The 18,039-nt window shown below is 26.8% G+C and overlaps 1 protein-coding gene across 1 annotated transcript; it reads right to left on the minus strand.

Annotated features, from left to right (window-relative positions):
- Window positions 1–506: 506 nt before the first annotated feature.
- mRpL9 (mitochondrial ribosomal protein L9) lies at window positions 507–17,305 on the minus strand. The gene is made up of 7 exons (XM_043046686.3): window positions 17,100–17,305; window positions 14,960–15,122; window positions 12,490–12,614; window positions 6,610–6,654; window positions 6,427–6,528; window positions 2,431–2,529; window positions 507–744 (listed from the first exon to the last, which is right to left on the minus strand). The coding sequence occupies exons 1-7, from the start codon at window positions 17,181–17,183 to the stop codon at window positions 523–525; spliced, it is 840 nt and encodes a 279-aa protein (XP_042902620.2). The 5' UTR covers window positions 17,184–17,305; the 3' UTR covers window positions 507–522.
- Between the last annotated feature and the right edge of the window lie 734 nt (window positions 17,306–18,039).

Below are 18,039 nucleotides of genomic sequence, written 5' to 3' on the forward strand. Positions count from 1 at the left end.
TAGGTGAAATTGAAAGACAATAAATAGTTTTTTTTTTTTCTTCCAATTTCCACCACCAACGAAACTGGTTTTGATGGTGTTTAGCTTACCTTCACTATGATTATTCTTGATATTGATTCTTTTGCTTTGAATAATTCTAGATCTTTTCTCATTTAAATATTATTCTTCATCTCGAATACATATTTTTTTTTTTTTATTATCAGAAATAGCGATTACAAAACATTCAATTTAAAAATCTAATTGCATTAACCTTGTGCAGGCAAGAAATTCACTGATGTGCTTACCAAAGCAGTCGACTACCAAGTGTTCAATGCTTTGTAGAAGTCTGAATATTTTCTGTTTCTGGGACAAGATCTATGAATGTCTTTTTTTATTTCTGTGATAAATACCTGACAACGTGCACAGTAGTTAGGCAATTTTGTGATCAGAGAATCACGATGTGTGTGGTATGTCTTTACAGTGCAAGTTGTTAAAGTTAAAATGAGTTATAATACAGTATGAAACTATTATAATAAAATAAGTTTATTCAATATATTTAATGCGATATTTTTCAATGAGTGATACAGAGGAAGAAGGATCATCTACAATTTCTGGCATAGGCATTGATTGTAAAAGTTCTTTTTGTTCTGCTAGAATGGGCTCATTTTTTTCTAAATAGTCTTCTTCACTCAATATAGCAGTTTCCATCCCTTTCTTGATGTAGAAAACTCTGCAGCGTACCGGTACTTTTTCTGTGTTGTTAATCTAAGAAGACAGTATCATTGGTAGATAAGTGGACCAGTGTTACCATTTTATTTTGAATAAAATTTAATGCACAGTCATTTATGCTAATCGAACTAAGTTCTGCAATAATTAGTAATAATACAGAGAGTTGAAAGATCAGTTGATTATGATGCTTTTTGTATTATTACTAATTACTGCAGTTTTAAGTTTCCCAATCCAAAATTGCAATTTCATATTTTTTCACATTGCAAGGGGCTCACCCAAAATACGCTGTAACTATTATAAACTGTTTTAAAATTAGTGTCACATATTAAGTTTTGAAATCAGAAATACAAATATAACATTCTCTTCAACGGCTTTGGATTTTTTCCCCTCAAAATACGGAAAGAAGGGTAACCACAATCCTTAATGAGGAGTTGAACAGTGTTTATTAAAAACACAATTTAAGATTAATAATGGAACTAAACCGGATTCGGTACCGTCATTCTGATTAATGATTTGTTGGGTTTTGATTTTGTGTTTTTATTTTCTTGCTTAATGCCCAGTGGCTGAGTGGTAGCGCATCCCGCTTCCAGGACACAGGACCTGGGTTCGATCCTTGGGCTGGGCAAGGTTGACTCGGCCTTTCATCCCTTCAGTGGGTCGATAAATGAGTACCAAGCCTGCTTGGGAACTAAACACTGGGGGTTCTGCGTTCGGCTGACCACCTGACTGGAACATCGGCTCCTGCAACCCAGAGCCCAAGGATAAGAAAACTAAGATGGGCACAGTAGGCCTTGACCCTCTATGGCCTGTCGCACCACTGAGTTTTGTTTAGTTTTAATTTTCTTGCTTAAATATTTATTTACAATCCCTAATCTGTTAACTGTTTTAACTTCATTTTCAGTGAATATTCTTTAAAAATACTCTAATAAAAGTCCTGGGATGGTGTTCCATCTACGGACTCTACTATGCCCCTTTTTATCTACTTAACGAAAGCAATATCAATTTTATACGGTCATTGAGCTCTTCATTTTTATTAATTGTTTGTGCAAAGTGACAATCTCTAGTTCGCTATGTATTTAATCCAATTTTGCTAAATACTTATTGGAGAAATTTTCAAAGACTAAAAAAAAAAAAAAAACAACACTAAAATAACACTTATTGCAATAAAACAGACATGGGTGATAACGTTTTGGTTAAGATTTACACAATTTGTCAGATAGAGGTAATTTTTTAAGTAAACATGTTAATATATGAAATAAGAAAATGAAAAATACCCTTTTAGTTAAAATCATTGCAAGGTAAACAGTTTTTAGATCATTAAATCCTACTATATTACAACAAAATAACATAATATACTAATAATAAACTACAGATTTACATAAAAATTTATTCTTTCTTAGAGAAATAATAAGGCATTAAAGTTCATTAATTACATAATGCATTTTAAATATGATTTTTTTGTAAGTAATAAAAATGTTGCAAAATATGATCATGAAAAATATTAATATAATCTATAAGCACATTTAATAAGGTTAAACATGATTACTTCATTTTTTTTATGAATTTAAAAAATCAAGGTTTTACTGTATTTCAAAATAGTGATTTTAATCAGAGAGAAATTATGCCTTGCATGAAGCAAATACTTTTAAGTATCATAATGAACCATCCATTAATAATAATAAAAAACTCAAATTTCTGTTATTAAAATGTAAACAGAATTACCGTAACTGTCACTGCAAAATCTCTACCTTCCATTGCAAGGTCTGGTCCTTCGACAGAACTTGAAGGCAGTTCTATGGCATCATGTGGAATAAAAAAACCCTGTAAACAAATTTAAAATGAGGTTCTGTTACTATGGCAGTCACAATACATATTTAGTCACAGTTTTTAATTTTAATGAACATGCCCATAGAAGAGTAATCAGAATTTGGGTTTATACAAAAGTTAGGAAACACAATTTTCTTAATACACACCTGCGTGAACAACTATGAATGAACTCAAGCACATAATAAAAATTCATTGCATAATCATTAAGCTCAAAAATTAAAAACTTTTTAGTTATTTTTTAGGGTAGAAAAAGTTATTTAAGCTTAGATAACTTAATTTAAATCATTGTTACACATTGACTAATTATTTGACTCTCAGACTATGAATTAAGTAGGTTATCTTTAAATTTCATTAATTTATGACAAACAAATCAGCACAGCTTAACCCTTCATGTGGCTGTGTAGAGTATACTTACCACGGTAAGTTTTAAATGTTGATTTGAAGTAATTTTTTGGCTTGTGATTCATGCAACCATCTGCTGATAACTTAAGAAAAAAATAAAGAAGGGCTTTGTTTACATAAATATGGGTAACAATAAAGGTTAGTGTGAGGTCATGAAGAGAGGTTAACACCGGGGAACTATTTGCTCTTGTGTATAAAAAGTTTGTTCATTTGATTACTTATCAAATTTCTTTGTAGTTATAAATACAACATTTATAAATTCCGTTATCTATAAAGAGAGATGCCGATTTACACCAGATAGCGAATTAATATTTTTGAGTGGTAGTCTTTTAATGTATATTTCTTGGTTTATTAAATTCATTTTATAGGGCTTATACTTACGACTACTAATAAATATATTTTAAAGGCTTATGTAATATGCCACTTTCTTAGTTACAATTAAATTACACCTTAGTTATAGTTAGTTGAACCTTTTAAAAAGTTGGCAAAATCAACTGAAAATCTGCAAAAATTTGTTTATAGTTCTCTACCATTTTTTAAAATATTTTTTTAAATCCAGAGCAGTTAGTCCTATCCTAGAATATCCCTAAAATATTTTAACATAGCATTTCAAGAAATAAATAGATCTATAAAAGGTTAAGTAAAATGCTCATTTATTTTCATTAAAATATAGACAATTTAATCTTTGAAGGTATTGAAGTGTTACAGAATATCCTAACTACACAAAATTGGCAAAAATTAGCAGTATATTTAAAGGAATGTTTAGTTAGTTATGTAATGTTAATTGTAATAGTTTAAAATAAATTTCATGAACTGTATTAGCAGAGATTATTAAGAACATAAAAGAAAAAATTTGTGTGCATGTTTACCTGAAAAAAAAAACAAACAAACATGGTAATAGAATATCTGTAGGAACAAATATGTGTAGGATTTTTAGAACTAAAAAATTGAAATTCAAATAAAAGTTTTTAATATTTTTGGGTCAAATGATACATCAGATACTATTTATGAATAAATTTTCTTGGAAGTTCATAATATAAACAGAATATAATGAAATAAAAATATTATCTAATTATACAAATTTATAAATGTCATGCAATTTGATTAAAAATTCTAGAATAACTCAGTAGTAAAATGATATTTCATGTAATGATAAACACATATATTATCCAAAGATTGTAATTGAATTCACGTGTATGTACATTAAAAAGTTCAAGCATAAAAAATAAAATAATAGCTTTTTTCAGAAAAAATATAAAATGCAATATATTGAGAAATAGAAATATCAAATTATTCTAATCTACAATAAATTTCATGCAATGTGGCAGAAAAATTTTAGAGAATTCCAAAAAGAAATTTTGTGTGTAATACACATCTGCACAAACAAAAATATTAACCAAGTATTTGTACAAGCAATGATGGTAGTAGAATTCTGATTGTTAGAGAGTTATATACTGAAAACCTTTTTGTATTAATTTTTCATACATCTTAATCAGAAGACATTAGATAAATTTTAGCTACTTTTTTTTCTTCAAAAAATGTAAAAATTTACACATATTAAGGACTATAAATATAACCAAATTGTATCAATTATAATTAATAATAAATATCATACGCTTAGTAAAAAATTGTTAAAAGAAAAAAAAAAGAAAACAAATCTTTTAGATTATTTCAAAGATAAGTAGCAATAACAAAATTAAAACTGATATTTATAGAGCAAAATTAGGAAGTTTTGCTATTGACCAATGGATACAACTACAACTGGAATGCACTTTCAATGAAAAAATGGTGACTGGCAGATAACCTTTTGGTTGCCATTTGTTCTATTTAGTCAACTGTTAATTTTGCCCTACAATATTAAATAAAAAGTTCATTGATAAGAATTATTTTGCAATCAAATTTATTTACAAAATTTTACTATACTATATCCAAAATATTGATTTTAACTTTTTTTTTTTTTTTTTTAATAAAACTACCAGAAAACGTTTCCACACCTTAATTTTTTTTTAAATGAATTGCTATAAAAGTAACCATTTACTTTGTTTTACAATTAAATTTATATTTTACTAAATATAGTTTAACCTAATGCTTAAGTAAAAGAAAAAAAGAAAACAATATGAAAAAGAAATGTTAGAAATTTCTTAAATGGATAAAAAATTAGTAAAAAATCAATTCAAACAAACAAATTCATTAATTATTTATGATAAATTACTTTTACTCTGAAAAGTTTTAAAAAAAATCAAGAATTTGGAGTAACTTAAAAAAAAATAAAAATAGATAATAATTAAATTTAAAAAAATATATTAATAAAAAATCAAACTGTTATAATTAGATAAAATTATAGATCGAATCATAGCGAGAAGCTGACGAGAATGCAGTCTTTCAGCAGAAATGAACTAACTATTCGATAAACTGTGATGCTTTTGGGAATTTTTAAACCACTCGCATAATTGACATAAATTATCATTACATTATTATCATTATTTTAAAAGGTGAAGTGAAGCATAATGACTACCATTTTTTAATTATTTAAAAAACTGGAAAAATAAAACTATGGAAATCAAAATTGGAATTTTAAAGAACTGCCAAAGTATTTGTCTGACTTATTTCATATCTTTACAAGTATGTTAACTGAAATTTTCATATACATTAAGTATAAAAATAATTAATGTCTACTACAGTGAGTTAAAAATAATTTCTACATTTGAAAGTATGTCAAAAGAATTACACTATAACATGTAAATTAAGTTGAATTAATGTATGCATTATTAAATCGTGCATTATTAAAAAGTATATATATACATACATTACATTATACACATACATCAAGATGAATCATAAAATAATTCATCTAGATGGAAAATATAAATTCAGTTCAATTAAGTTATAACTTAAAAGTTTAGCAAGAACACTTCTTTCTAAAACATGTTTGATTTGATTAAGTTGAATTGTTTTATACCTTAAAATGTGATAACACTTCTTTTTCAGAAAAACTGGTTTGATTTAATTTAGATGGTCGTATTAAATTTTTGATTGGATAGAGAATCACAACATTAAAAAGATAGGAATATATTCCTTTAAAAATGAACTATACAACCAAAATTATGATTTAATAATACATTTATTGATTGAGAAATTATTATTTTACTTGTCATTTAAAAAAATTATTAAAATTACATGCAATCTTAAAATATTCCAGCTGATTTCTTCACAAAAAGCTGAATCAACATTTTAAGATTAATTTGAATTAACTTTTAATTAAAAACGCATGAAAACACATTGGATTTGACTGAGTTGAATTGATTTATTTCTTAAAATGATGAGGAAGGAGACTCTCTGTCACAAAAGCATTTGAATTTGATTTCAATGTTCAAATTTTATTGGTAAAGGAACATTTATTAATAAACTTTTTTTTAAATATGTGGTTTATAAACATTTTATAAAATATTTAAATTTTCATAATTATAATAATAAAATAATTATTCTTACTTCTTTGCGAAAAGCTATGTGAAGATGACTCTTTGTGATAGTCCAAGGATTTTCAGAATTCATAAATACAGGTATAACTATCTTACTCAAACTTCTAATAATCTGCATTAAAGAAAAATAATTAAATTAAATAAGAGAGTCCATCATAACTTTAGATTATGGAACCAAATAGGTTTAACTTACTGTAGCAGCATGAATAGAACTGAATTTTGGTCTTTCTTCTCTACTCTAAAATAAATATATTTTGATTTATAACCAGGATTATAGATTTTCTTATACAAGAGAATTATGATAAAAACACAGTTGAGAAAATAAAGTAGTACAACTGCATAGTTGTTAAGAAGCAAAAGTTGTGTACGTCGATTTTCTTTTTATATTTGCTATTTATATTCTTTTATATATATATATATATATATATATATATATATATATATATATATGTTACGCTTTGAAAGCCTAAACATTGTAAGTTCGTAGTGTGGCCGGTGCTTCTTGAAAAAGATACAGGAAAATACAGGAATCATAATATAATTTTATTAAAGTAAGGGCCAGAGCCCCAGAATGACAACCTTACATGCTGGTGGATAGGTATAGAATAGCACATTTGACCTTGGAAAGAGGGTTTTTATATCTTTCTGGACAATATATTTAAATGTTAATAGGTCTCAGTAGCGTGGGACTGATCAATTTCCCAAGCTGCTAAAGCCACATCATCACATTTTTTGAGATAATTAGATCAATATTATTACTTTCTTGTGGGAAAGGTTTTTAAACGTTTGCGCGTTGGATAAATGCTCTATTTAAGGATTATATTTAATATATAATTGTTTTAACATTACATAATATTCCCCCCCTCTGAAGAAAGGTCTGATCAATATGCTAGCCTATTCGTCAGAACTTCCCCCTTCACGCGATTTCAAATTAAAATTAATTATTGTTGGTATATTGTCCAATATTATACATTTATAAGTAAAGTATTACAACAATAACATTTATATAAAAGTAACTAAATATTTCTGCATAACTTTGAATAACACTAATTAATAACTTTATAATAATTAATAATGATTGTATACATTTTTCCTTTTCCTGTTGAAAAGAATAAAAAATATCAAAACAACTCTAGAATATCTAAAACAAAAAATACCATGACATATCTAAAATAAAAATAAATCAAACCAAAATTTCACAACTTGTGAAAAGTTCTTTTCCTGAAATAAACTGGATCCATTGTTCAGACGTATAGTTTGCTAAACTTATTGAATTATTCGTCCATGTAAGAAGAGGAAAAGAATGTTTGCAGTCTTTATCATCATTGTTTCATTCTTAAAACAATTATTATTCATGAAGTCATTAAAATTCACTTATCATTTACATGGTTTTTACTTATGATCCCATTAATGATTATGTGTTTTCACAAATATTGTGTAGAATTATTCACAACATATGACATACACTTGAAGAAATCAATACAAATAAAATAATACAAGTAATACAAATAATATAAGCAATCTAGTTTAAAATGTTTACTTTTCCACATAATAATTAAATTCTTCGATAGCATAAAAATTTACATACAAAGTGCATAATAAATCTTTGTAGAAAATGATATGCTTTATTCCAAAATAATAAAAATATAAGCGTTATCCATTGAAAACAATTGATGGTCTAAGTTGGGTAAAATATTCCCAACTAGACGGAAAAAAATAGGGTTTTAAGTTTGTTTACTCATGCTTGATCCTTAATTGAGGAGTCCCACGGTTCAAAAAACCATTTCTATATATTTCATTTGAAAAAATAAAATTTAGGAAATTTACCGAAATTTTCCGAAGTAACTCTCAACCATCATGTAATAAAAAAATTCAGACATAGATGCATTAAAAAAAAAAAATAACGGGACTCCAAAAGTAGGGGCAGAAAATAAAAATGAAAAACATATGAAAATACGAGCATTGAAAAGCTATTGTGAATTTTTTACATACAATTGAAACTGTTGACTTGGATAAAATTTCCTTAATTTGTTTACATGTACTATTTCTGATTCTTTCTTAGTGAGAAAATTAGGTTTATCAATTTCAACTGACACCTCAGATAATTTCTTTAAAATTTTGTATGGACCAGAATATGGTGAACTTAATTTCCTTGTGTTAGGATAATGGAATTCTTCGTAAATTACTAAATCATTAACTTTAAAATTAGGTTCCAAAAAATGAGTGTCATAACGAATTTTGGTTTTCTTAAAAAACTCTTGGGTATTTTGAACAGCTATTTTTCTTGCTTCATCAACTGGAGGATAAATATTTTGATTTACAAGAGAATCACAAGGTAATTTTCCATACATTAAATAAGCAGGAGGAAATTGTGTTACAGAATGAGGGGTGTAATTATATTCATGTGTTACTTCTTCTAATAACTTTGTCCACGGAATTTTTTTACAGTTTTCGTTGATTTTACATCTTAACCTAGAGATTATTGTCGCATTAGATTTTTCAACTTTTCCATTTGTTTGCGGATGATGAGCTGAAGTCAATAATTGTTTAACATTATAGTTTCTAAGAAATCTTCTAAATCTAGATGCTGTAAATGCAGCATTACGATCACTTAAAATTTTATCTGGAACTTGAATTTGAAAAATTTGTTTTAAGCAATTTGTATATGTTTCAGTTGTTACACTTTTTGAAGGAAAAGTCCAAAGATATCGAGTAGCATGATCAATAACTAAATGCAAATATTTTTTAGTTGAGTTGTAATAGTTGAGCCCTCCGACAGTATCAATTGATAAAATTTCAAATGGTTGCTCTGTAGGGGGCATACTTTGTAACAACCCAAATCTTTTTTGGTGAGATTTTTTGTTAATTTGGCAAGTTTCACAACATTTAACATAGTTAGAGATATCAATTATTATATTAGGCCAATAGTAGAAGGGTGAGATTAAAGCAATCATTTTTTTAATACCAACATGACCAAATTGAAAATGAGTTTTTTCTAATATTTTTGTTCTCAAAGAAAATGGTATTACTATTTTATGCAAACCTTTTTTCTTAATCGTTAACAAATCGTTAATTGTTATGAATTTAGGATTACTTAAATTTTCATTTAGTTGTGCTTCTTTAATTTCATCATGAGTCACAACTGGATTATTATCAAATAAACTAAAAAATACAGAATATCTAGAAAGCATATCAGCTTCATGATTATTTTGACCCTTAATATATTTCACTTCACAATCATACATTGATAGTTTTAAAGACCATCTAAAAAGTCTACCTGTAGGATTTTTTATTTTCTTTAACCAAGTCAACGCGGAATGATCACTATAAATGATAAATTTATTTCCATGCAAATAACAGTGATATTTATCTAAAGCATTAATTATAGCTAAGCATTCCAATTCAGTAATAGAATAATTTCTTTCATGTTGAGATAAACATCTGGAGTGAAAAGCTATTGGATGCAATGAGCCATCGGGATGTTTTTGTTTTAAAACAGCAGCAATTGCTTCTTTTGAGGCATCAACAAACAAATGACATGGATAATTAGGATTATACAAAGTTAAAACAGGTTTAGAAATTAAAGACGATTTTAATTGATTAAATGAGGTATTGCATTCTATTGTCCAATTCCATTTAACATTTTTCTTAAGAAGATTATTAAGTGGCAATCTAAGTTCTGCATAATTCTTAATAAATTTATGGTATACATTAATACTACCAAGAAATCGTTGTAGCTCTTTAACATTTTTTGGAGGTTTTAACTGTCTAATAGTTTCGATATTAGCATTTGCAGGTGAATATTGACCTTTTTCTATTTCATATCCTAAAAATTTTATTTTAGTTTTAGCAAATTGACATTTTGAAAATTTAAGTTTTAAATTTTCAGTTTCACATATTTTAAAAATTTTCTCTAAATGATCTAAATGTTCTAAATAATTATCAGAATATATGATAATATCATCAAAATAGTTTAAAGCAAAATCAACTTTATGTTTCTGTAAAATTTGACGAATAGCTCTTTGAAAAATAGCGGGTGAATTTTTCCAACCAAACGGTAAACGTAAAAATTCATAAAGGCCAAAATTGGTTGTAAATGCTAATTTTTCAGTATCATTTGGATCTATTGTTAAATTCCAGTTTTCTTCCAAATGTAGGATTTCGCATTTTTTATTGAAATACTTGATCCAGTTGGGAAAATTATTTTTATCCTCACACGGAGAAATATTAACGCGTGCTGGAGCATCCACCTGTTTTTCTTCTGAATCAGACATTATTCTTTTAATTTTTCTGTTTCTTAATTCCAAAGTCATCAAAATAAAGTTCTAATCGGTGATTAAAGCGAGAAGAAGACAAAACAAAGAGAGAAATAACAGTCCTCGTTCTTCTTAACCACACCCACGCATTCGAATTTCTAATCCAAGGTTACGAATCATTTAAGAAGCGAAAGTTGATTATCAAAAGATGTATTCCATTATTAAATTAAATATCATTTTCAGTTTTCAATAATAATTTTTCGCGACAGGAAACTATCACTGCCGACTTATCTGTTACGCTTTGAAAGCCTAAACATTGTAAGTTCGTAGTGTGGCCGGTGCTTCTTGAAAAAGATACAGGAAAATACAGGAATCATAATATAATTTTATTAAAGTAAGGGCCAGAGCCCCAGAATGACAACCTTACATGCTGGTGGATAGGTATAGAATAGCACATTTGACCTTGGAAAGAGGGTTTTTATATCTTTCTGGACAATATATTTAAATGTTAATAGGTCTCAGTAGCGTGGGACTGATCAATTTCCCAAGCTGCTAAAGCCACATCATCACATTTTTTGAGATAATTAGATCAATATTATTACTTTCTTGTGGGAAAGGTTTTTAAACGTTTGCGCGTTGGATAAATGCTCTATTTAAGGATTATATTTAATATATAATTGTTTTAACATTACATATATATATATATATATATATATATATATATATATATATATATATATATATATATATATATAAAACTCCAACTATCATAAATGTTATTACTTTTGATGCTACAATCACAAAAGGAAGTATGCCTGCTTTTATATCAGGCATTTAATTACTCTAATTAAGAAAATATTTCCCACATGTATTTGTATTAAAAAAGTTAATATATCTTCAATTAAAATAGTGAATATTTCGTTAATTTTATGCCTTGTTTGAAATGACAAATAGTAACCACTGGTTTAGAATATTGAGATTCTTTTGTCATAAATAGTAATATATTTGCTTTTGTAACATGTAATTGAAGTAAAAGTACAGCCAAACTTGCTTATAATGAACGTGAAGAGACAGCAATATTTACACATGGTAACCAAGTGCTTGCAGGTTAATGAAAAAAATCATATAAGTTTTGTCAAACTGACTAAATTCAAAATATAGTACCTACTCTATTTATTTTTTATTCCAATACAAAGTGTCTCTTTGTAGTGTTATTGTTCCTCAAATAAGACTCATGACCCAAAGAACATAGTCATTTGCAGCTCTGCTTTTGAAAAAAGATCACATGTTTCACGATTTATGACTCATCAGATACTTTCAGTAGTCTTCAAAATGTTAAATGAATTTTTCAAAGAAGGGAATAACAGAGTTGGAAAGGTAAAAGCACGAAATTTTTTTATGAATCACAAAAATATTGCTCGCTAAAATTGGTTACTCGTTTTGTTGCAATAGACTTAATATTGTACCGTTCGAGTTCTCGTTAAATCAGAGCTTGTTCTAAAGCAGTTTGAGCGTATATACATTCATTATCAATGTAATTATAATAAAAAAAAATAAAGTGTACATTTATAGTATTGTTTACCTCAGTTCATTTTTATTACCTTGTTTATTTCATGCAATAAAAGTTATTTTATATTAAAAAAAGTTATACTATTTATCTGAATATACCTCTAAATAACTAAACAGCCTTAATTACTGAAAATATAAATTGCAGAATAAAGAGATACTATACATGCTTTAATTACTTATAATAAGAAGCACAGATAAAAAGATAGACAAATTTATCTAAATATATGAGACTCAATATCATTTTTTACCTTCTTCTTCATTGAATATTTTCCTATATTCTCAGGAGTAGCATACACTGCTTTTCTTGGTAAAAGCAAATCATTACGAGCGTATTCTGGCATTACAGAGATAATATCTCCTACATCTCCAATACCTGTTGGTTATAAAAAAGTATTATTAAACGTAAAATTAGGCAAAACATTCTTTTAGCTAAGGCAGAGGCATGATTAATGTTAAAGAACAGTAAACGATGATTTAAAAAAATAGAACATAATTTTAATTTAAAACTTTTATAAATTATAAAGACATGATATAATTTTGAGTTCGATGATGAACTAAACAGACATATATAGAAATTAGAAAGAAGGAATTGCTTTTTTGTTTTGGTTAATTTAAACACCAGTAAATGTAAATTGTTAGAGAAACAGTTTAAAACCTTTTTCCATCCTCATTGCAAATAGTTTACAGGTTTTAAAAACTATTTCAGATCACTTCAGGTAAAATTCTTTTTAAAAAGTGATAAACAATTGATTTATTTTATTTAAAATCAGTATCTGCAGAATTTGTTTATTAGCGGTAAAAAATTTATTTCAATGTAAATTTTTATAAAAATTCATCTAAGAATAAAATTGTTGAAACTTTAAGTGAAGTAGTTCAGCTAAATGTTGAAATAACGAATAAAATATACAAGGAAGAATTCGTTTTAAGTGAAATAAGAAGCTTAACTCAAGTTAAAAACCAATTTCATTTAACAAGCATTTCTTTAAAAATTCCTTAATAATTTTAAATTGTGAAAATATATTTTCATGACGATAACTGTCATATTAAATAATTTAAATAGTCTTTTCAAGTACTATTAGAGTATGTGTGGCCTCAGACAGAAGTCAAAATATTAAAGACTTTAGGTTTGGGGATATAGCTGAAGCACACATGTATTAGATAATATTAAAGTAATTGAAAAACAATGAAACATTCAGCAATTGAAAACATTAAAGTAAAAACATCATTTAAAATTTGAAGCTTTTGTAATTAGAAAAAATATATATTTGTTTTGATACAATTATAGTTATATGAAAGAATGTTTAGAAGGTACTATTGTCGCACAAGAGCTTTTAGCTTTGAGCTATTGGTGACGGCTTAAAAAATATTTCTGAACATGATCTGAAGACAAGCCTTCACAATTTTGTACTTCTGTGGTGAGTACAGTAGAACAGTTTAACAAGAACCAACACTGCACACCCTCGGTTTCTTCACAGGCTGATCAAAGTGGTTACCTATCTGCACACTAACGGCAGCCAGTGATACTTGACTTTGGTGATCTATCGGGAACCACGTCTTATGATCAGTCCACTGTGGGATGAATATTTTCAGAACAGTTTTCTCTCCAAATTTTATAGAAAATATTTTAAACTTCCCATGACATTTAAAGAAAATTTATATTTAGTCATACGAAGGAAAAAGAAGAAGGTTGTTTGAAAAAGAATCTTGACTACTTTCTTCTCATAACAACTTTTTTTTTCTTGGCAATTTTTTTTTTCTGTATGAAAAATAATTTTTATTTATAAAAAAAAGTTAAGATTTTTATAAGTTTTGGAACAATCGCTGAACAGTAATGGAGATAATTTACTAAAATAAATTATTAACATGAAAAACAACATGTTTAATTAATAGACTTGGGAGCAGGAGCTTTGCAGCCTTAAAATTTTGCAGATTTTAGATGTTTCGATGATTCTTTTTAATTGTATTAATTTATACCTAAATACATATATAGAAATAAAGATTAACATTTTGAAAGAAAAACTAACAAAATTAAAGCGTAATTGATAGAGTTTATAATTCGTTATAAAATTTTTTTGACCCTTCTAGTTTTCTTTAAATATATCACAGATTGTAAAAAAATGAGGCAGAATGATTACTTAAATAAGTAAACTTATAAAGAAAAATTTTTTTCTTCATAAGTTGAAAATTTTTGAAAATGCATTGCATTATGTTTTTTTAAACAATCAATGCAAATTTAGAGGATGGTGGATCGTATTGTTGTGGATTTCAGAGAGACTGCTACACTATGTAAGAGAAGTTCATCAAACAGCAAAAAAACATTAAATTAATATAATTATACATACTCATGAATTCAAATAAAATTAAAGAAATTCTTCCCTCTGTAATTTCCAATCATATTTCGTCACATGTAAAATCTTGATAAAAAAATTAAAAGGCATAATTGGAAGAAAAAAAAAACTTTCTAAAGCTTCTCAATTTCTCAGATCACAGTCTTACCCTATTAATTTCATTAATAAATAATTATTTTAAATCGGTATTACAGCTATTTATGAAATGGCTTAGAAACAACCTCTGTTTTGCATTTCATTATAAAATAACCATTAAAGATTTAAAAACATATAACTAAAATTTATTTACTTTGATTTCATATTTTCTAATAAATAAATAAAAGAAAGTATAAAATTTAAAGTAAGTAATAATAAAAATAAATCAACATACCTTCTACAAAAGTTGTGAGAACAAGGTGTAGATCAGGAGGTGGTGTATCATCAGTATTTTCAATAGTTTCATAAATAAAATGTTTTCCCTTCAAGACGCGAGGTCTTTCAGCGTTTAGCCTCGAAAGCGGTGGCGTGTATTTTCTTTTTACTATCCAAGTATTCTTAAAAATAAAGCTAAATATTAGAGTTTGAAGATAATTGTAACTTTAAATTGAAATGACAAAAAAAAAAAAAAAAAAAAAAAAAAATGAGAAATGCATTAAAAATTTCTTTTATAAAATTATTTCAGATATAATAGTTTCAAAAAAAAAATTTTTTTTAAAGATAATTATAATAATAAGCTAATGAAAAATAAAAACTCTTTTAACTTTAGAAGTTAATTACAATAAAAAATATTAAAATGAAGAGCTTACCCACTTATCGCTTTAGTTTTTAAATCAAAATGATAAAATTTATAGAATATTCTTTAAATGGTAAACACTCAGTTTAAAATGTATAAATGAGAAATTTATGAAGATCAAATCAATATCATGCTTATTTTAGAATTTTTACGGGTAGAACACTGAGTACTTCAGTTTAAATCATAAGTATAAATAAAAACATGCACTAAAGAACAGGGGTTGCCAAAGTGGTCAATATTAATCACTGGGGTCAATAGGGTGTAATAAGGGAGTGATCCTATCTAAGGGGTGGAAGAATACCAATGCCATTCAATGACAAATTTATTGACAGCATCACATAATATGCAATTTTTGCTTAAAATGCCATTTGTAATTTCAATATAGTAAGTAACTGAAAACTTATATAAATCATTTCCAAAAATTAAGTGATGGTTTTAAGCTTTATTTTGGAGATATTTAAAATATGGATATGCCAGAATTGATTATTGCGCCACTTTTTTCTCAAGTCGGAAATATCATAGTCATTTGCAAGATGAAATAATTGAATTATTCGATGATTTAGAGGCAAAGATGCTCTTAATTGTCAATAAATATAAATATTTAACAAAAATATCCAAAACTCTTTAACACATCACTTTCCTTTGAAATTACGTCTACAAGATCATAAATGGTTGAATTTGGATTCACTTATATCTAGCTATTCATTTTGACTTTTTCTTGCCTTATAATTAATTTACATTACATATCAATGAAATATGTATTAATGAAACTTATACATAATTTCGTTTTAAATAATTGAAGAAAAAAAAACTCTTATACTCTGCTATCGTTTTCCTCTTTATCAACCAGTATTCCTAGAAACAGCTATAAGGGAATAAAATACCTTAACTGCAACTTAAATATAGAAATGTAAGGTAATTTAATTTAAATGAAAGGCTAATTTTGCAATGAATTAATTGTCTTAATCTAACAGAGCCCAAAGTTAGCCTAGAATTAATTAGTGTTACGAGCAGATAATACAAAATTACAAAGGGAAAATTAGTAATGTGTTCCCCCTCTCTAAAAAGTACCAGAACGTCCTTCCACAAATGACAGGCAATTGCAACATGATCATTCCAAATTGCAGGGATCTGTCCAGGCCAAATTTGCCATCGTTAAGTGGTATCTTCACAGATTCAACTTTAGGAAAATTGGTAGTTTCAAAAAATATTTTTTCTTAAAATTTTATTTTTTTATCCCGTAAGAAACGATAAATCCTTATTTTGGTGTTGATTTTTTAATATAATTTTTAATTTTCACAATATAGGTACCCCTCAGAAAAACTTAGACAGGCCCCTGGATTGATTCATCATACTCTTTCCTATATGCTCTTCTACACAAGGAAGACTTAAATTTAAATATTAAAAGATTACTAATTAAATGCAATATACGGCAAGAAATATTTTGAGAAATAATAAGAAAAGAATGAATAATTTTTCATTTTTAACTTGAAATTATTACAAATTACTAATCTTTAAATAACAATACATTGCAATTGTAAAAAAACTTCCATTCCGAAAAACTTATTTACTAAAAGAAATCAAGAAAAACTTATTGATTTACTAAATAGAAAATATTTGTGCTTTTTAAAAATTTATTTGCTCTTTGAAATAAAAACCTTATGGTATTTTTAAGACAAAAGCAACCAATGAAAAATTAAATCAAAAGAAAATATTATTTCTAAATTTAGATTCTTACTCGATAGAATATAAGAGGTTGAGAAGTTATCTCTTTTTTGCACAGTTTAAAAGTAGATGATCTACTTATGCGGCATATATTCATGCTTAAAATAATCTTCCCAATAAACTTATACAAACTCTTGTAACTCAGTGAAACTTTTTATTTATTATGATTTTTGCTCATTCCAATTCAAGACGAATTTCACTACAACTTTGAGCAGGCATGCGTCACTAATGAAACACTCACTGTAGGACAAGCGTCTAGGGCAGGGCCGGATTTAAGCTAGGCGGGGCCCTAAGCTACTGAAAATGTTGGGGCCCTTACAAATACAATTCTATTTCTTCACACCTAAAGTAAACTGTCATTATTTTTTATTGTTGAGTATTAATACTAAATTACTAAAAAATTTGATAGTATTACTTGATTCGCGATCGCAACGAACTATAGGGGGCGTTGTTGTATGAGACTAATACCTGCGATTTCTATATGAACAGTCATTCAGTTACTCTAGAGACGTCGTTAATGTAGCACGTAGCATTGCAACGTTCCTTCTTTATTGTGGCTAATTAAATTTAAAAAAGAAAAATGCTTGATATTCTTTCTTATGCAAACGAAAACAAAATGGTATCTCTTTTTATTAGAGAAGGAATATCCAAAACACATCGGAAAAATATTTGCACATTGACAGAAAAAAATATGTATATTCTTATAAGAGTTAAAACCTAATGTCCGAGAAATAGTTTTACTAAATTTAATAATATAACATGAAAGGCCCATTTAAACTTTACATTCAATAGTTTTAAGAATCATATTACTTCAAAAATTAAAATGAACAAAAAGTATACATAAGCCTCATAATTTAATGAAATTTAATTTTGTAAACAAAGTTTTTTGACAACAATTTTTATCAAAAAATTTCAAGTTTCAATAAAAATCAATATTTAGAAACTAAGAAATG

This window comes from Parasteatoda tepidariorum, chromosome 4 (assembly GCF_982258835.1).
Source record: "Parasteatoda tepidariorum strain Cologne lab strain chromosome 4, Ptep-v5.0, whole genome shotgun sequence".
Lineage (NCBI taxonomy): Eukaryota > Metazoa > Arthropoda > Arachnida > Araneae > Theridiidae > Parasteatoda > Parasteatoda tepidariorum.

Coding starts and splice junctions, on each gene's coding strand:
- mRpL9 (XM_043046686.3), bottom strand. CDS start 17,183: ATGAATATATGCCGCATAAGTAGATCATCTACTTTTAAACTGTGCAAA. Junction 15,123..17,099: donor AACCTCTTATATTCTATCGA/GTAAGAATCTAA, acceptor TTTATTTTTAAG/AATACTTGGATAGTAAAAAG. Junction 6,529..6,609: donor GTTCTATTCATGCTGCTACA/GTAAGTTAAACC, acceptor TCTTTAATGCAG/ATTATTAGAAGTTTGAGTAA.